This window comes from Thamnophis sirtalis, unplaced genomic scaffold, assembly GCF_051295495.1.
Source record: "Thamnophis sirtalis isolate CommonGarterSnake01/CBP01778 unplaced genomic scaffold, rThaSir2_p1.2 scaffold_2, whole genome shotgun sequence".
Lineage (NCBI taxonomy): Eukaryota > Metazoa > Chordata > Lepidosauria > Squamata > Natricidae > Thamnophis > Thamnophis sirtalis.
In genome coordinates, this window is record NW_028261382.1 from 126,484,242 (window position 1) to 126,505,293 (window position 21,052).

At 35.0% G+C, this 21,052-nt stretch overlaps 1 protein-coding gene across 1 annotated transcript in view; it reads left to right on the top strand.

Annotated features, from left to right (window-relative positions):
• TRIQK (triple QxxK/R motif containing) overlaps positions 1 to 21,052 on the top strand; it is a 53,995-nt gene that overhangs the window by 15,197 nt on the left and 17,746 nt on the right. The window contains exon 3 of the mRNA XM_014066390.2: positions 4,191 to 4,270. Coding sequence (XP_013921865.1) covers positions 4,210 to 4,270 — 61 coding nt within the window. The 5' untranslated portion in view covers positions 4,191 to 4,209. The remainder of the gene's footprint in view (positions 1 to 4,190; positions 4,271 to 21,052) is intronic.

Here is a 21,052-nt window from a genome sequence, read left to right on the forward strand (position 1 = left end):
CCCTATGTAGGATTAGAACTATACATTTAAAGACATACTGGAGCAATGGAATCTCAACAGTTCAGGATTTACTGTCCCAAAGGTGCTTTTCAAAAGGCAACTGGACTTTCTTTGTTTTTCCCTGAAGACGTTTCGCTTCTTATCCAAGAAGCTTCTTTAGTTCATTCTGCATTAAGGGAATATATGACTGGTCAGAGCTCCGTATTAAATACTTGGGAGTCCTTCTCACTAGGGGACTTATCTCTGAAAACCTCAATCCAGAAGGAATATGCTTTCAAAAAGAAAAGTTCTGCCTATTTGATTTATTATGTATTTTGCATTGTTTTTAGGTAGAATGGTCATTCAATTAAGGAAATTATTTTTATTGCTGATCTGCGCCTTTAGCAGGTCATCAGTATATTCATTGATTGCACTAATAAATTGGAATATTACGTAAATCCTTAATATAGACTTTTTGAGTAGTGTAAGAAGTATGAGATAAACAACAATAAAAGTGCCATCAGGGGTATATTTAAACATGTTTCATTTAAGGATGGGATATAATTTCTGTTGATTGAAGAAGAAAATTACATGTGCATACATAATGGCTGGCTAATCCTGGATGAAAATTGAGTGGATTGTTAAGCCTTGAAACAGAATCTAACACACTTTACTTGTAGCACAGAAGTAATATAATATACTACAAAAATAAAATAAATGTGAACCAATATAGAGAAAAAATAAAGAAAAAGAAAATAGCTACAAAAAGTATGGAGAGATTCAAAAAGAAAAAAAGAAAGATCAAGAAATAACTTCTGATCTTCTTTATAGCAGTTAAACTTATTCCTTCTCCCTATTAAAGTTACATTATAATATCGTTCTTCCCATGTTCAACCACTTTTAATCAACAAATCCACAAATCACCAGTTCATTTAATAAAAATACTTCTTGTTTTATCGCTGATCAAACTTGCCACTGGGTATCTTATGTAAGATTTTCTATAAATATAGAGTCCTTGTGGTATTACTCAGGTAATATTTACAGTAAATGTTGGTTTTTTTTTAATGAAATTAAGAACTACAAATTTAACAAATCAAATGGTTTACACATAAACAAAGCATTGTCGATTTCTACCAAATTCCAGCAGTAAATAATGTCTGAATATATTTTTTTCTAAATTCAGAAATAGAATTCCTTATTCTACAGTGCTATGATAAAGTTCTTTCAAATATAGATTTACAGAAAGAGCCAACTGAACTTCTATTGCATTTCTACACACACAGACCGATAGTGCTTTCCCAATTAAAAAATAAAATATATTTCCCAATACGTCATTGATGAATACTTGGAATTTACGAATGATTCTAATAGTGTTAGTACAGCGGAAAATGCAGCTGTGATATGGAATAACAAATATTACATTCAGTTTTGCTACTGCTGAACATTTAAAGTTGATGGTAAAGTTCTAAGTGTTTTATAGCTTTAGCTTCACATAATACGTTGGATACTTTATTGTTATTTAATAACTTTGGTTCTTAAGAGACTGAATTGATGCATTTATAGGTTATAAATTATAAATATAAATTCAACGTGAACACTTATTTTGGGGAAATCAAGCTTTTATCAATTTTACCATTTTTTCTTTTTCAAAGTCACTTCTTCAAATATTTGAATCAGGCTTTGAATGTAACCTCAGAGATTCCCAGAGATTTGTATGACTCCTATCCTAATGACAATTGGTTGTTTCTTGGAAAAGAATGCTTTTTATGGTCTTTAGGCTTTTTTTACTGGTAGTATAGCTACTTCTAGTCTGCTGTAATTTTTCTATATATGTTGTTTTTGTTTTTTAATTGCAAGGGAGACAAAGTTATTAAGAAATTGGGTGGCCTCAAAATGTAATTTAATGAATTAACCACACTGCATGGAAACATTATATACATTTTGATTATTATGTGAAAATTTTCATTAAATAATTGATCTCTCTCTCTCTCTCTCTCTCTCTCTCTCTCTCTCTCTCTCTCTCTCTCTCTCTCTCTCTCTCTCTCTCTCTCTCTCTCTCTCTCTCTCTCTCTCTCTCTCTCTCTCTTTGTGTGTGACTGTGTGTGTGTGTGTGTGTATACCTCATTTGTTTATTGTATTGAGAAATGAGTGGTTAAAAATGTTAAGATGGAGACAATGTGCCCTAGCTAAACTGAACTGAACCTAGCTGTTCTTTACAAATTAGAAAGCCAGGGTGGGGACAGCGAGATGGCACTTCTCTTTGTGACGGCATTTTGATGCAATATTTTAATGCCAAGCCAAACCCTTATATAGGAATCACTATTTCCACTTTACGTTGCCAGAGCAAAAAAATACCATTTACTTCTGCTATATTTGCCATCATTAGGGCTTTCTCGTGTTCATACAGTAAAAAAGGGTTGAACTCATTCCTTCTTTTAAAAAAAAGGAAAGGAAAGGAAAGGAAAAGAAAAAAAGAAAGAAGCTGGGTTAATTGTATAAAGACAAGATGGTTTCTTTTGTAAAATATTTCGTGAGGTGGTATGATGATTACAACAAAATTGTTCCTCAACAGGATGAATAAATAATCAACATTCTTTTCCTTATGAATCCATATTTTAGTTAACAGGCTTACAGCAACTTGCAGGATTTCATTTTTTTTTAATCAGGGAAAGGTGATGAGCTTTGGTCCCCTGGGAATTCAATTGTGAAAACAATCTTAGTTTTGTACATGCTAATATAGATCTGTTATTCCCTTTCCACATCTATTGCAAGACATTTTAAATTGTGGCTGATCTTTTATGCAAATAGCTGTCTTATTAGACATTGTGGCTGCATGTGCTAATGTCTCAGTGGGTTTCTTGGGAGTTTGCTATCTAACTATCAAAGCAGTTGAAATGAATGATGATTACTGAGCAGCTCTGAAGAACAAAGAAAAGTCACAGCAGTTTTAGAGGTATTGGCTGCTACAAAATTAGTGACAGTTTAAAGCACATACACATCTAAGTGCTTCATCTTACTAACCCAAACTTCTTCTTCTTTAATAACAGCATTGACATTATGATCCATTGAGTATTTTACTGGAAGTTAAAACATTTTTTTCATTGCTAATGTTTTGTGGCAAATATTAAATTTCAGTAAGCATTTTTTTTTAAAAAAATAGCTCTTTCTGATGAATGAAATAAACTATAGCCTGGGTATAATACCTATTCATCTAATTGTATGTTTTTATTTCTTTTTGTTCCTCATATCTGAAATTGAAGGTAGGATAAAGAGGGGTGAAATAAAAAGAATGCATTTATGTGGTTTATTTGTAGTTCCATTGTATGTGTGCGGATGGATGGATGGATGGATGGATGGATGGATAGATAGATAGATAGATAGATTTTGTATTTATATTGTTATCTGTAGTGTGTGTATGTGTGTCTGTGTGTGTGTGTGTAGGTGTAGGTAGACAGACGGATGGAGAAACAGAATCAGCAGAGGAAATTATAAATGTTCCTTACAGGATTTATAAATAGTTTATGAATGATGCTCACAATTCAAAGAAAAGGGGATAAATCTATTAATATCTGTAGTGTATCTTTGAAGAATTAAAAGATAATTAGAGCTTTCACAGAAGCTATAGTGTAGTTATTTTGAAGGACTGATTCTTTAGAATAATGTTGAAATGCCTTGTTGGTGCAGGCATTCATCTGATATTCCATGGTTTAGAGTTGTGAATGGCACTAAATATTACAGATCAAGTTGATTCCTCCTTGATTTGCTACTATTCTCTCTTCCTGGCTGGCAGGTGACTGGTAAAAACCTTAAAGAAGCTAACATGTGTTGCTTGGGTCATTGAGAAAAAGAGGACAGAGTTGGACCTTTCAGGAATGTTAGGAAGAAATGATTGGAAAATACAAATACAGTCAGAATAAATTTCATTTTGTCAAGCTATGAAACACATGTAACTTGAAAGAAATAGTTTTTGTTTGTTTCACCACACATTCAGCGTCAATCTATGCTGTTCCTAAGGTTTTTCAAATCTATTTTAGGATTATATGGATTATTTTCTCCATAACCAAGTTCTGTCCTGTTTATATTTGTCCTGTATGTATATAATGTATTGATTGATAGTTATGATGATGCATGAGACCTGCATTAAAAATGGCTGTGAAGTTTCTTAAGCATTTTTTAATATTTTAATATTAATATTTAATATTTTGTTATAGAGTTCATAAATACGGAAAAATGGGTAGAAAGGATGCTGCTTCTGCAAAAATACCTATGGATCAGTACAGAAAACAAATAGGTAAAACTTTCTTGGATTTTATCTTTATCTCATCTCATCTTACATAAAGGTTTTGCATTAATACAGTTTCCTAATGAAAACGCAGTGAATATTAATATAAATTTGTTTTCTTTTTAAACAAAAATCATGGTAAAACATAATTGCTATTATGTTTCTACAGTGTTGCCTATGTGAAGTATTTGGATTGGGGTGGGTTATAAAAATGATAAATAAGAATAACTGAATGACTATAGATGGTATATATACAGCACACACACACACACACACACACACACACATAGGAATTAAATATTTAATAATAATTGTAATAACAAGCCATATGAAAATGCATTTTCAGGCAATCCAGGTATTGTATGCTCAGAATAATTTTATATAAATAAAATACAACTGATTCATTGTAACATATTAATTAAATTAACCCCTGATAAGGACAGTTAAGAAGCTGTTGAGGACAGCCACAAAATGGACAAGTGATTGTTTCATTGTGTCGCCAGTCTTCCAAATTCCAATATGAATTCCAAAAGAAAAGGAAAAATAAGAAAAAACAAAAGTAGCAAAAATTTAAAATGAATTTCTACTAATCAAAGAGTCAAAGTCAGAGTATATTTTATGATGCTTGTTTCTGTTTCCTCTGTATGGGCTATAAACCCTTAAAAAAAAAAAACATCTAGAATAAAATGTTGCAGGAAAAGAAGATCACAGCATTTTTTTTTGTTCAGGAGCTTCAGCAACTACAGGATTGAATCTATAGAGTTACATCTGGCTGCTGTGTGGTTTTTCTTTGGTTTGCTGTAAATAATAGATATAAGAGAAAGTGCTCCACAGTTTGTTCCTAGATATACCTTTTCAACTGAAAAGCACAATTAAGATCTAGGAAACATGTTTCAAGTCACTGTGGAGTTTTCTGTTGTCCATTTTTAATGTCAGATTTCCTTGAAACTCTGTAAATATCGATGTGAATGTTTAAAAAGTCATAGTGACTTCTGTATCAACGTATTTATACTTCACCAAAACTGATTTTTCTTATTTGTATGTTTCTGCAATTAATATCCAATCCCACCTTTAATTTAGTGCATGTTGTTTATTATCATATTTGCATACAAAAGGTACAACAAACTTCAGTAAATCTGACAACTTTTTTGCTGCCTTTAAATGATTTGTTAGGTTTTTGAACTTGAAAATAGATTTGAACTCCTTAGCCATTGCTCTTCTGATATGAAAATACTCACTTAGTCATATCAAGTTCAGATGTTCGCATTACCACCCTTTACACATTGTTCCATGTCTACTTTGGGGGAAGCAATTTCAGCAATCCATTCAAGAGTTTGCACCTCTAATTTGATGAAAATAAAATGTGTTGTTTTATCATTAAATATAATGATTTCATAAATCAGAACTGTGTGCATATCAGAGGTGGTATTCAGCAGGTTCTGACCAATTCTGTAGAACTGGTAGCAGAAATTTTGAGAAATTCGGAAAACCGGTAAATATCACCTCTGACTGGCCCTGCCGCCATCTATTCTCTGCCTCCTGAATCCTAGCTGATCGGGAGGAAATGGGGACTTTGTAGTAACCTTCCCTGGAGTGGGGAGGGAATGGAGATTTTACAGTAACCTTCACCTGGAATGGGGAGGGGATGGAGATTTTACAGTATCCTTCCCCTGCCACGCCCACCAAGCCATGCCGTGCCTACCAAGCCACGCCCACAGAACCAGTAGTAAAAAATGTTGAATCCCTCCACTGGTGCATATGGTGAAGTAGACTGAGAACAACAAAAATTCAGGCAATAAAAGACTCCTATAATACACTTTTGAAACAGATGTTCATATCTACTGTACGTTTCATGAATTGACATGAAATGTTGGGATACTTATCTACTTTTGTATAAAGTGAAATTTGCATTGTTGATGAAAAATAAGAGTCTCATTCCTATCTTAGACTAGAATATTTTGTTTACACTCACTGCTTGCCCTGGAGGAGCAGAGTGTCTTACTCCCCGATGCCTTGAATGCTGGAACAGCATGGTCCAAGCACATGAAGGACCTGCTGGCAACACTAGATGCTAAGTGTCAAGGATGCTACTCTTTCAAGGCAACCGAGATAGTTGAAGAAATGCCCATTAGCCAATTACAATATGCTCTAAAGATGGTTCTGGGTGACTGGTAATTTTGCAAAGCATCATAAGCTGTCAAAGTTCGCCTCCAAGGCACATCATGGCATATTTTACTGATGAAATTACCAGCAAAAATCTTGGATAAATATTTCCAGCACACTATTGGCTATTAAACTCAGTGTCATGGCTTTAAAGAGAGATACTGTATATATTTGTTTATGTATCATCACTCTTACATCTTAATTCAGCAGCATTCACAAACTGAATATATATAATTGCCTCTGTGAACAGCTGTGGAAAAGACAACTCTGAGAACTACTACAACTGTGCAAATCCTTTGAAAGAAAGGATGTGCACTATACAAGCAGATGTGTATTAAAAAACCCTCCTTTCTTAAGATCATTAAAACAGCCATATCTTTTTCCACACTTGCACAGTTGCTTCATAATCAGTTACTGTTTGTCTGTGCATTCAGTTAATGACTCAGTTCTACCAATTTGAATATGGCTGCTTCAATGTTTCAAAGAGATGAGCTTGTATGAGCTTCCGCATGAACACTTTGAAAGGATTTGCATAGCCTTAATGCTTGCTAAAAACAGGGATTGACCCTCAAGCCCATATAATAAGTATGGACTGTTTCCTAAAAATGACAAAATAATTGTCATATAATATTGATAAGAGAATAAAAATACAACAACCTGAAAAAGGTGTGCAGGATAGCATGCTAATGATACAGATGTCTAGAAAATCCCCCTTGTAATGGAGTTTTACAATAGATGAGTTTGGACACTACTTAATAACTTTTAATAATTGAACTATTCGATGAAATGTAATTAGGGAAGAAAGTTGTAATTAATCATTGAATGAATTAATCATTATCAAGAAGTGTTCAATGGATGTCCAATTTTGCCATTAACCAATATTGTGATTTAATTACTTAGGGAAACTGATGCTTTTGTTATAGTAGACCGAGCAAAACTTTCAGAACACATACAGTAAACATTAATAGAATAATCAACACAAATTCTTAAACATATAAGTCATATTCATAATAAGAAGTTATCTCCATAAAATGTAGATTAAAAATGCTGCATATACAATACATACTGTATGCTGTAATGCAGCAAATATATATTTTTAAAATGTCTTTTATTACTATATTAAAACTGAATTAAGTCTCCAATGTTCCTTTGTTCTTTGCCTTGCAAAGATCAGTGAAATAAACATTTTTTAGCACATCTAGATAATGGCTAGTTGTACCAACTGACTGTTCCTTGTCAAAAGATAAATCCAGTAATTCACATTTTAATAAACCACTTCTCTTTTTCACATCCTTGTATTAATTTCACACATACAGTTAGAGGTATATTACTTCTCATTACACAATACTGCATTGTAAAAATGTTGGGATGTATACTATTCTTTACCAAACTCAGGAAGAACTAGTCAGGATTCCTAGTGGATGTGTGATTGGATCATAAATTGATTTGTTTTTGTTCCACTGCCATAGAATTGTATTCTCTAAAGTCTCCCACTGTTATCCAATGTTTTTCCTTAGCTATAAGTAGCACTGAAGGAGGAGATAAAAATTTCCAGTAAATGCCCAAATGCCATATTTAGCCTTTCATATGTGGACTGTGATAGGCATGACTAATTCTAGGGAAGTTTTCTGCAGATAAAAAAAAATTAAGGTTCCTTCGAATGCCAATTAGAAGGAAGCATGGATTCCAAATATATAACAGCAAAAAAAGATTTTTGCAAAATTCTCGGCAAGTTCTTTGCTATGGTATATTACCCACTGCAACATTAGTACTTGTCACAAGATGAGTGGATCAGAATTTTTGGTTATCTCTTAATCCTGGCTTGCCATTCTCTCTTTTCAGATGACATAGGACTGGTAGCCTGTTCTTGCGTAGTATTGACAAATGTATGCTGTAAAGCCCACCTTCTTCAACATATGTGTTGCTAGAATTCTCATCATTCTGAAATGCATGGCTATACTAGTTACGTTGATCAGGAATAATAAGAGTTATTTGACAATTGGAGGAACTAAAAAGGAACCTGCTTTAAATCACGTTAGGACTCCTACAAGCCTGAATGTGTAGGTTTGTAGGTATTTGCCAATCAGTCTATTAATTGTTGATTTAGAAGTCACAGTGGAGTTTGAAAGCTTACATAAGCCGCCCGGAGTCCTTTGGGATTGGGCGGCCTATAAATTTCATAAATAAATAAATAAATAAATAATAAAATAAATAAATAAGTAAGAAGCCAAAACCCAATTGTTATCTACTTAGAATTGATTTGCAGACTATCAAAGTTTCTTTTAACTCTTTATTTAAAGACAAAAGAGTCTAGGTCTAGGAACTGTTCTTTCTTACAGCTGTTCCAGTTAAATAGGTATGTTATTTACTAGGCTGCTAGTTAAATTTTATGATATTCTGCTGCCATCTTTAAAATGATGAACGCCAGTAATTGAACGATGTTACCAAACCTAGACTGGATTTCCAGTTTAAAACAATGAAAATGTCATCCATATTGTCATCAGGAATATTTGTACTATACATATACTATACATAAAAATGATGGTGTTGTTAACATCTCTTTTGTGAATATCTTTTGAAAGTTAATTTTTGTTTTCTGATTTTGATTTAAAAAAATGCTTCGTGCTGAATCCTTTCTATAATTACATCAAACACAGTTTGGCTTATTTCCAAGTAGATAGGGCTGCAAATATTTAAGACACTCAGACAACAAAGAGTGGCAATTGCAAGAATGATGAGTAGGATATGCTCAGCTTTTTCAAATATGCAGCACAATATCATATGAATTACAAATAGGTAATGGAAACTTATAAAGGGACACGGTGGCTCAGGTGGCTAAGACGCTGAGCTTGTCGATTGGAAGGTTGGCAGTTCGAATCCCTAGTGCCATGTAACAGAGTGAGCTCCGGTTACTTGTCCCAGCTTCTGCCAATCTAGCAGTTGGAAAGCACATAAAAAATGCAAGTAGAAAAATAGGGACCACCTTGGTGGGAAAGTAACAGCGTTCCGTGCACCTTTGGCATTTAGTCAGGCCAGCCACATGACCACAAAGACATCTTTGGAAAGCGCTGGCACTTTGGCTTTGAAACAGAGATGAGCACCGCCCCCTAGAGCTGGAAATGACTAGCACATATATGCGAGGAGAATCTTTACCTTTAATGGAAACTTGTAATGGAAACTTCATATTCTTCATTTGTAGGCAGAGTACAGCGACAGGATAGTTTGAATTCAGCCTAAAACAGTTGACCTTGTATCTGCAGGCTTACAGTATTTACAGTATATGGAATAACTGGCATGGAATTATAAGAATCCTCTTTCTCTATGCAAACAGAATATAGAGACACTTAGGATCAGGAGAAAATCTGAAAAAAAATGGGAATTTTTCATTCTTCATCTACCTTTTTCTGTTCCCAGTGGTCAAAAGTTAGGAAAAGAAAACAAGATTTGCTTGAATGAAACAATCACTGCAGATGAATTGAAACAAGAGTCACAGTATTGTGATACACATATTATTCTAGTATATTTTAAGGAGAATGAATGTTGTATTCATCATGACCAATGGTGTAGTTCAAAAGAATTCACAACAGAATGATTAATACTTTTATTTTGTTGAATTAAATAAGAAATGCATGCCAAGTGACTGTATAGTCATGATTAAATTTTGCCAAGCATCCCTTGAACTGCTACATCTATCAAAATGATATAGAAGAAATGGGCTTGTTTCCAAGCAGCGCTTTGTAACAACAAAGTGTATTTTTAACATGTCAACTACCTCTGTGTCACTGCTGTGTCTTCAGTACAGTTATGAACAATAATATATAGTTTGAATTATAAAACAAAAAACATATCCTATTGTTCTTTTGTCAATACAATGATTGATGAAACTGCTCTAATGTCATAGAACAAAGATAAATATTCCCATCAATAAGACTGTTCAGCATGAAAAAATAATTCAAAATCTATTACGAAAACAATTATTATATTCTGTCAAAGTGGATTCTACAGTCCCTGTTGTAGAAAAAGAGTCTATCTAATTGAATACATTATTTGATGAAATACTAAAAGATGTTCTTATTGAGCCAGATCCTTGATGCACCTAACGCATTATTTTCAACACTGACAGAAATCTCCAGGTTTCCAAATATTTTTTTTAATTCTTGTTGGTCATATCAGAAAATGAACTTAGAATCTTCTCATGCAAAATATACACTTTACTGTTTGATGCAGGTGAATTGTTCCTAGATTAGAGATAATAACCACTGTTTTCTGCATGAGGGTATGAAAGAGAAGCAGTGGAAATCAAGGAATGGAGGATGTAGTGGGGAGAGCACTGTCTGTGTCTAACAAAAGCTTTATATAAAAGAACAATAGTGGATTTTTGCTAGGAAGTAATAATAAAGATGTGATAAGTTTAGCTTCATATTGAGATTAAATGTTTTGTTTCCAATCCTCAAATAGCTTTGATATAATAAGAATATCAATAGACTACATGAGAGAAACCTAGAAATAATTTCATTATCATCTCTGCAATTACAAGAACTTACTATTGCCTTCAGATAAGGAGATTGGCATTTCTACATGTAAATTCCATTTTTCTTCCCCTATTTTGACATTTGATCTACAAAAATCCCATTCATTTATTGGAAATTATTGTGTAATTCTCTCCAGTTTACTTTATTTTAAAATTTTCAGAAAATGTTCCCTCTCTCTCTCTCTCTCTCTCTCTCTCTCTCTCTCTCTCTCTCTCTCTCTCTCTCTCTCTCTCTCTCTCTCTCTCTCTCTCTCTCTCCCTCCCTCCCTCCCTCCCTCCCTCCCTCCCTCCCTCCCTCCCTCCCTCCCTCTCTCTCTCTCTCTCTCTCTCTCTCTCACACACACACACACACTTATGGAAAGAAAGAGGATACATTAGTTTTCAAGTCTGGAAAGTTTTGCAATTGTGCAAAATAAATATTTCATAAATATTTTATGAACATAAATATTATGAGATTTGTTTATTTAATATTGTGCTTTGAGGGAAATATTTTTACAATATATTATTTTGTTGATCTTATAGTTACTTTTAATTCCTTTCCATCTTTAGAAATTCTACGTATTAGGATTGAATGTGAAGTAATGCCTCTTATGTTATAAATAATTGACAGATGGCAGTACTGAAACGCTAGAAGCTCTGACATGTTCCTAAGCATCTTTTTTTCACTTCAGTTGCTGGACAGTTGTTGTAAGAAAACGTTGTGTTGCTGTTGTTTGTGAAATGGAAACCTGCAGTAAAATACTCATTGGCATGGTTTAAGCAACCTGCCATAATTGATTTTTGATTGCCGAAAGAGTCTCACCGGTTGAAATTCACTGCCAAATGTAAGTTGTTTATGGTATTGATTTTGTTGTTGTAAGTGTATCACTGGGCCAGAAGAAGGTGGTGACTTGGAAAGATCTTATTTGGGTGATCAAGAACAAAGTGGATGACCTGTGACAGAAACTGACGTTTCATGTGAAAAAGGTTGAACTGATTAAGCTCAATTGGTGGATCTTTCAAAGGAAAATTGCTGTCAAGTTGGGCATTTCACACAAATGTGTAGGGTATATTACTAATGTTCTACTGATGTTGGAAGTTTTGTGCAAGACAAGTTCTTCACATGGCAGAAAGGAAAGCTTCAATAGTTGAAATTTGTCAGCAATTGTCCCACTATGAGAATGAATGTGAAGAATATCTACACAGCATCAGGACAGCTGATTAAATATGCCTTTGTCATTGTAACCCCAAAACATTGGCATATTATCTCAATGTTTCACCAGTGGGAAGAGGAAAATTATAAGTCCAGTAACAAAACATGATAGTTTAAATCATGATAATCAAAACTAAACCCTATTCCCAATTTTAAATGTCAGACTGCGTTCTTTCAGCTGATTTGTTTCCTGCACATACCTGAAGAAGCAAACGAGAAGGTCCCATTATGACTCTATAACTCAGGATTTTAGACTCATTATTATTACATATAAACACAGCTAGAGAGCTGATTTTGTCCTGGTGCTAGACTTCTGTAGTTTTGGTCACGTTTTGAGCTTTGCTTTTCTGGGGTCTGGGAGTCTCTATGTTGAGGGAGATGGTTTCCTAGGAATATTTGTGAGAGTTCCACTTGCAAGTTTCTGGTTAAGAAGTTCCTGGTTGTAAGTTACATCTTAGAGTTCCAACTGGTTTTGCGTAACTTGCTTCGACTCCTCCTTTTTCAGAATCCTGGCATTTGGTCTGAAATGGCTATGATAATCTCCCTTCTTAGGTGTATTGTTTGGATTTGTTCTTCTGGGTCTAATGGTTTTATTAATAAAATCTATTTTGGTTCAGTTTAGGGGTTTTTTTGTACTTCTTGGTACCATGCGCCATATGGTGGCATCCATATACTAAAATAAATCAGGCTTCAATACCAAAAAATGATACTTTCATACTGTGAAAGGAATAGAAATCAGATGGAAAAAGGCATAATGTAGTGTTCAATCTGGTGGAGTAAACAAATCTTCCCAACAATTGGTTTGGATTAATTAGTATTTCACTGAAAAGGCCTCAAAGGTGATTCTGTGTGTTATTTTCTACTTCTATTTCCCTTCAACTAAATCAGAGCTTTTTCTGGGTATTTCTGAAACCACAACAAGCAAATCTATTAATGTTGTTTTCTTTATTATGCTTACAGTTTCAAATGATTCTGAACTTTGTCTCATTGAATTTTTCTTTTTTCAACCTCCTGAACATCTTCAGTGCACTATTGCCAACTTCCTGTCTATCTGTTGGCAGAACTAAAATATAAAAGATGCACTTTTTGAATGATTTTAGAAGCCGAGCTATAGATGATATTTAGATAAAGTGGGATTTTTATTTGCCACTGTTTCCCCCTAAAAGTTTAAATTAGGTTTGCTCTAATAATAAAAACGTAACTTGTTCAGTTTTTTAGCAACAAAAGTCATGAAACAACAAAGTTCACAATTAAGCAACAAAGCTCATCAACAAAGTTTTTCAGCAGCACAATTGTTATTATGTTAATTAAACAGCAATGAAATTAAGCACCCTGACTATTACACCTTATAACTATTACAATTTTAAGAATATACTTCATATAAAAGCAAAGATTAGCCTCTATAATGTCAAGATCAGAGAAGACAATTTTCTTTTCTATTATGTGTTGGTCAGGCCACGTATAGAATTTGGAATTCTAAGGAAGCAATGATGGATTGAAGATGGCTTTGCTTTCCTTGGAACCACCATAGCAAGGAGCCAATGAATGGATCAGCCCCTCAAAATTCCTCTCTGGATATGGTGAAGATCTGGGATCGCCCAAAAGTGAGCCATACAGAGGTTTCCCACAAAGAAGTCCATAAAACAGTGGTCTCTGGTGGATGTTAGAATTCTGACAGCCAAGAAAATCCAGCTTTGCCCAAGGCATGATTTGGAGCCTTTAGACAGACACTAGGTTTGCCCATTTCCTTTCTTAATCATTTCTGAAAATTGCTTGTTAATTAAAAATCTTCAAAATGACAAGTTTTATGATACTTGATTGCTTTCCTTCAATTCTCAGTGAAAAAGGTTTCATGTAAGTTTCAGCTTAAGCAAAAGGATAACTATAACACTGATTTTGGAAACTCATAAATAGACTAAGGGGCAAGATGAATGGAAATATGATTTTGAAATTAATTATAAGAATCCATCCTGACGCTTGTTTAAAATCCCATTAAAATATATGAATATTTTGAATCTAAATGTAAGAAATCTTCCTGTGGAAAATGTGGATTAGAGAAAACCTGATAAGAGGAGACTTTGAAGGCTGAATACTAGAGGCAATGAGCAAGAACTATAGAGACCCACTAATGCAGAATGGAGAAAACATTTTAACTTCGGAAGAATTCAAGGATATTTGGGAACAATGCACTTAAAATTTCTCTTAAGATTATCTGCTACCATAAAAAATGGATTTAAAAGAGATTAGAAGAGGATACAATTGAGAGGCAGGCTGTTTTGGATTTGAATTTAAAAATGTCAAGTTACAAGAATGAAATGGAGAAAGATGCTACACTGCATTTACAAACTGACTGATCTCTTAATAACAAAGATATCTTGGACAACTTTCTTATCTTGGACTTACAAAAACACATCTTAAACTTATGATGGAGTTTCTCAGCAGAGACAAAGAGAAAAAAAGTAAACTTTTGGGAGATTATTTAAAGGGAATATAGATTTCTTTCCAAACTTTTAAACACAAAAGGAAGGAATTTAAAATTGACTTATCTGATCAAGATTGAAATAGATATGCTATTCTTTCTAATGGCTCTTAATGGATTTTTCTTGACCAGGACTAAATGAGCAGGTTTTAATAATGTGTTTATAGAAGAGATAGGTAGAAGAGAGTTTTTTTGCTTATTTTCAGAGAAAGTAATATGTTATGGTGTTAAAAATAAAGGAAAGTAAATTAAAGTTGGCTTATTTGATTAAGGTTAAAATGTAAAAGTTATTGTTGGTAACTCAGAACTTTTGCTAGTTAGAACTGAATGATAAGGCTTTAAAATTAGATCAAGAGATGAGATATGGGAAGAAGAGAACTTTTGTTGTAATAATAGAGAAGTTGATAAGTTCTGAAATTGTACTTAGCGTGATGAAGGGAGATGTAATTTCTTTAAATATCCATCTTGTTTTTTTACTGTTTATAATTTCTTTATTTTTTCCTCATTTAAAAAAAATATTTTTCTCAGCACTTTTTTACTTTATATTTTCCTTAGTTTGTATTAGTTTTTTAAATCTTTATATCTACAAACTTAAATAAAATTATTTATATAAAAAACAACACTATTCACCTGAACTACACATTTGAAAATTCACAACTTGTGTAGATGGAGATAAAAGCGCCAGGATGATAAAGGGCCAAGAAGGAAAAACTTAGGATGAATGGTTGGGAGTACTGGATACATTTAACTTGAAGAAAAAAGATATTATAATTGCCTTTAAGTATTGAAAAGCAGTCATGTAGAAAACAGGGCAGACTTATTCAACGGTTACAGAGAACTGGCTGAAAAACATTACAAGGAAGTATATTTCAGATGGATGTTGGGAGAATTTTGTAATGATCAGAGCTTCTTCAGAAATGGAAGAAATTGCCTTCAAAGGTGGTAGACTCTGTTGAAATCATTGAGGCAAGATGTCAGGTATTATTTGGCAGTGGATTCTTACATTGGGCCTGATTCTTATAGCCATTATATTCTAATTCTGAATAAAATTATAATTTTGTGCATTTCAGAAGGTTTTCTGGATGTTAAAAACCAAGAATACCTTCATAACAGATATTGTAAAATCTCCCTGAAATGATCAAACTTGTTCCCACCAATCAAACCAAACCAAGTATAAAATTGGAAGCCTGCTGAAAAGGAAATTAATAAACAGTGGAATAATTTGAAATTACTAAGGGGCGAGCCAAAATTTTGCCCATGGAAAGAAAACAACTTGTTAGAATTGCTGGAATCAATAGTCGAAGATTGTTCCTTGACTTCATTCCATCACATGTTCTTGGCTGTGCCATCTGTGCTCTATATAAAACGGAAAGAATTTGCAGGTAGATATTTCACCATGGCTTTCTGACAATTATTTTGTTGAAAATCCTTTCCCCTACTGAAATCTAAGCCCCAATAGCTGAACAGAAAGGCTTTGGAGTGGCATTTAACACCTAGGTAAACAGATGCGGCGTAATATTTAATTTTTATTTTGCATTCTGCACACACTGACATTTTCATGGCTGTCACTTTTCCATGATCTGAGATATGTTAAAATTTGCAAAGGTAGCCTTCCATCCATCATTTTCAACACTTGCTTATTCTGTGCTTTTTTTTAACTTGTCCAGTACAAATCATTCTCACAGTCCAAAGCTGCAGTCCCTTTCTTGACTGATATTTTAGTTAATATTTCTCCATATAGTTGGAGCACATTGTTTTGCATTTCTCTGCTCATGCTCCATCTGGTTATAAGTACCCACAGCCTCTATTCTTTTATGTAAACTGATATTGGTGTCATTTATTTTATGGTTGAACTGTTAAGGCCTGTCAAGTGACATTTATTTTGAAGGAAAGTAGTTTAGAATTACAAGTTTCCTGAAGATGATATAGTGCAGAAATTATGAGTGATTCAGAGAGATTGAGATGATACAGTAGTTTGCAGTAAGGGAAAAATATTGTAAGCACAATTCCAAATAATGCCAATGAAGAGGAAAAATATGGAAGACTGCGGTGGAAGCCAGTGTAGCTGCAGAAAAAAAAAACTTTCTGAATATGTGAGGGCAAGAAACACATGTCTTCAGGCAAAAGCTAGATGGCCATTAGTATACAGTGCTTCCATTTGAATTTTTATATTGAGCTGTACATTAGTATATTTGTTGAAATGGCTTCATGTGGCTCTACAATTTTTCTTTTCTATTTTTATTCCTCACAAGTAGATTCCTCGCAAGAGATAAAATGCATGCAGGAGTAAATCAATTTCATTTGAGCTCTGAAACATATTTGGGAAAATATTACCAATATTTCTCCAGTTAAGTGCCACCTGCACTCAATACCTTGTCCTTGTTTCTAAATCCAACTAGAAATGGACTATAATGGTAGCTGAAAGCAGAATATAGGGTCAAATTATATGTCATAGGAGCCTTCATTCAGAGAGAGGCTACTGATTATAGAATTGGAAGGTGTCAAATCAGAACGGCAGCCATGACTGTGCAAAGTCTGTTGGACTTAGTAGGTAGACCAAGGAACATCAGGAACATGACAAGCTAATTCTACTTTATTATAAAGCTACATTAACAGAACCTTGCAAATCTAAAAGTACAATTCCCATTTGCAGCTTGAAGGTCCCATCCGAGCCTCTTGGCCAACCCACTATCCAGTCGCAGGTTATGCTGTCTCTTATTTGACTGTTCCCTAGGCATCATCTCTTCACCTCTTCTCCCAAGGTCTTTCCCACAAAGCATTACAAAGTAATGCTTCACATGTAAACAGAAATATATAAGCTAAATATTTAAAACTGCTTGAATGTGGAAAATGGTGGGAGGCTTCACATAGTATACACAATAATGAGATTCATGGGGCTTTTGGACCTTGTTTCCCTGTTGCTCTCTTTTAGCATGCAGCATAGAAACAGGAGCTAGATGTTATCCATGGCGTATAACCACAATTGAAACCAAAACTTTGGTTACTAAGCAATGCAGTCATTAAAGCAAGTCATCACATGACCGGAACTGATTTCACAACCATTTTTACCACCATCATGAAATGAATCACATAGTTGTTAAATCAATCATATCATTAACCCAATCCAGCTTTCCCCATTAAGTTTGCTTGTTGGAAGCCAGCTGGCAAGGGCCTAAGTAGGGATGATACAACCATCGTAAATGCAAACCGGTTGCCAAGCACTCAAATTTCAATCATGTGACCATCGAGGTGATGCAACAAGCGTAAATTTGAGGATGAGTCGTAAGTCACTTGTTTCAGCACCATTGTAACTCTGAACTATTGTTAAATGAATGTTTGTACGTCAAGGATTATTTTTAAGCATAGATACAAGCAGAGGTGGTATTCAGTAGGTTCTGACCAATTCTGGAGAACTGGTAGTGGAAATTTTGAGTAGTTCGGAGAACCGTAAATACCACCTCTGACTGACCCTGCCCAACTGATCGGAGGGAATGGGGATTTTGCAGTAACCTTCCCCTGGAGTGGAGACGGAATGCAGATTTTACTGTGTCCTTTCCCTGGAGTGAGGTGGGAATGGAGATTTTACAGTATCCTTCCCCTGCTACACCCACCAAGCCAAGCCACGGCCACAGAACTGGTAGTAAAAAAAATTAAATCCCACCACTGGATACAAGTATGATTGATTTGCAGAATCTCCACGCTATCAGCAGATGTACTTTGCCATCAGGAAAAGATTTAGTATCTTTTCTAAATACTAAAGAGTATCAAGTATGCGTGACCCGTTAAAACCGCGGTAGACAAAACCGCGCTCGACGAAAGCGTGTACCTGACGTCATCAGCAGCGCGATGAAAAAAATTAAAAATAAATTAAATTAAAATAAAATTAAAGCAAGCCGATTCACATAAAGGTAAGGGTTAGGGTTAGGGTTAGGGTTAGGTTAAGGGTTAGGGTTAGGTTTAGGGTTACGTTAAGCGTTAGGGTTAGGTTTAGCGTTAGGTTAAGGGTTAGCGTTAGGTTTAGGGTTAGGTTTAGGGTTAGGTTAAGGGTTAGGTTTAGGGTTAGGTTAAGGGTTAGGTTTAGGGTTAGGGTTAGGTTTGGGGGGGGTTAGGGTAAAGTTTTCGCTTTAATTTTAAATTTACCGCTCACAGCGCGATGTTTTCGTCACGCTGTGATGATGTCACGTACGCGCTTTCATCGAGCACGCTTTTGTCTACCGCGGTTTTGTGGTGGAACCTCAAGTATGACCCATGATAGATTGCTTTGATTTACATGACCTTTGTATCGGTTTGGCTTTCTGTATTTGTACAACTTTTGCAACAGGATGCCCTACAAATATATTAGGGCAAACAGCTCCCAGAATTCCCAGTACCAAAACTGGGAGATATCAGTTTGGGGAAGTTCGCTTCAGCATATAGAAAAGGATTGCTTTATGGATTTAAAATTACAGTTTAACTTGTGCAAGCCAGATCTCTCAGCTGAAACTGCAGGGGGAAGGGAACTAATTGAAGGTATACATATTGCTATACTCAAGAAAGGCTTTTATTCAGGGAAAGAAACCCTTGGTGATAGCATAAAAGAAACTTATTCACTTTAATGCATCCTTCTTGTTGGCTTAAAGCTGAAATACAGTTACTTGAAAATTAATTTACCTCTCATGAATGCCTGGCTGGATTATCTTTGTGGCATAAAATGTAATGATATGTCAGCCCTGAGCTCAGAATGCCTTGTGTCTGCTATAAAAAAAAGTTGTTCCTGAGCACTTAATGTTGTGTTAAATGATGATGTGTCCTTTGCAAATGTATTATTAGTGTCAAGCTGTTCCATCTCTCAAGATTGAGAAATGGCCAATGATTTGAGCTACCATTAAACCTGAATTAAAAAAAATAGAAAAGGGCTGTGTGCTGGGAAGGAGGTTCATGCACACTTGAAGTACTTATGCTCTGACTATATTCAATGCATATCAAAATGTTTCAGTTCGCAAGAGACTCTAAAAACATCTTTAATCACAGCAATTGAAACTGTATTAAAGCAAAATCTCTCTTCCTCTTTTATAAAGGAAAAATCCCCACATATCTATGGGTGTTAATAGTAAGATCCAATAAAAAGGGCACTGTGATATTGCTGATGAAGTTATAGTTTGATAGGTTTGCTATTAATTTAAATGCTAGTGTGGCAGGAGTCTTTATTTGAAGTGTGAAGTTTCACATTACTAATACAATTAGCTTTGTGCATATTAACATCCCATCTCCATAGGCTTCCCAAGAACGCTCTGTAATAGTGCCCAGCCCTATGGCAGTGATGGTGAACCTTTTTGTAAAACTTTTTGCCAAAATTGTGTCCATGCGTGCTATCAAGTGCGTGTGTATGCTCATACCCACAATTCAATGCATACCACCCACCTGCGCATGCACACACATTCATTTCCGAACTTCCAGTTGGCCCTTTGAGCCTGTTTTTCACCCTCACCAGGCTCTGGAGATTTTCCTGAAGCCTGGGGAGGGCGAAAACGGCTTCCCCCTGCGCCCCAGAAGGCCGAAAATCAGTTGGCTGGCGTGCACATTTCATTTCATGTGCGCCTGAGCTCCGTGTGCCACCTTTGGCATATATGCCATAGGTTTGCCATCACGGCCCTATGGCAGGGGTGAAATTCCGCAGGTTATGACAGGTTCTGGAGAACCAGTAGCGGAAATTTTGAATAGTTCGGACAACTGGCAAATACCACCTCTGTCTGGCCCCAGAGTAGGGAGGAAATGGGGATTTTGCAGTATCCTTCCCCTGCCACGCCCACCAAGCCACGCCCACAGAACCGGTAGTATTTTTTAAAAAAATTTACCACTGCCCTATGGTATTAGCCAGAGGAAAACAGGGACCTGATACCATAATGAGTCAATTCTTCCTCTATCAGAGTTTTGAGAAAACTTCCAAAAATAAGATTTATATATCATCTCTTCTTGGACAACTCATTTCATTTTAATTTAAAGGTATTCATGCCTGCATGGGAAAATAGATTATTATTAACTAGCATGCCAATTAACTGCAAAATAGCTTAATGTTCCTTGTACGAGGGTCAGTTGAAGTTGTCCACCTCTAGGACAATCCAATAAATCTAGCACAAACATCAAATGTTGAATTCCCTTGCATGTAAATATGTTTATCAACTTCATAGCATTAACAACTCCCATTTGGTGGGCAGAGAAACCTATCTTGATGCCTACAAAATCTTCTGCCCTATTATGATTTAATTTCATACAGAGGCCTTCTCCTTGTGATGTAAAGGACTTATCTATAACATCATCCTTGTTTTTAAAAAAGCCTCCAGCTTTTATTAAGCATTCTTATTAAATGACAACCATGACTGTAACCCAATGCTTCATATCCACTTGCTCTGGAAACAAACAGAAAAACAAGTTGTTCAATTTGCCCCA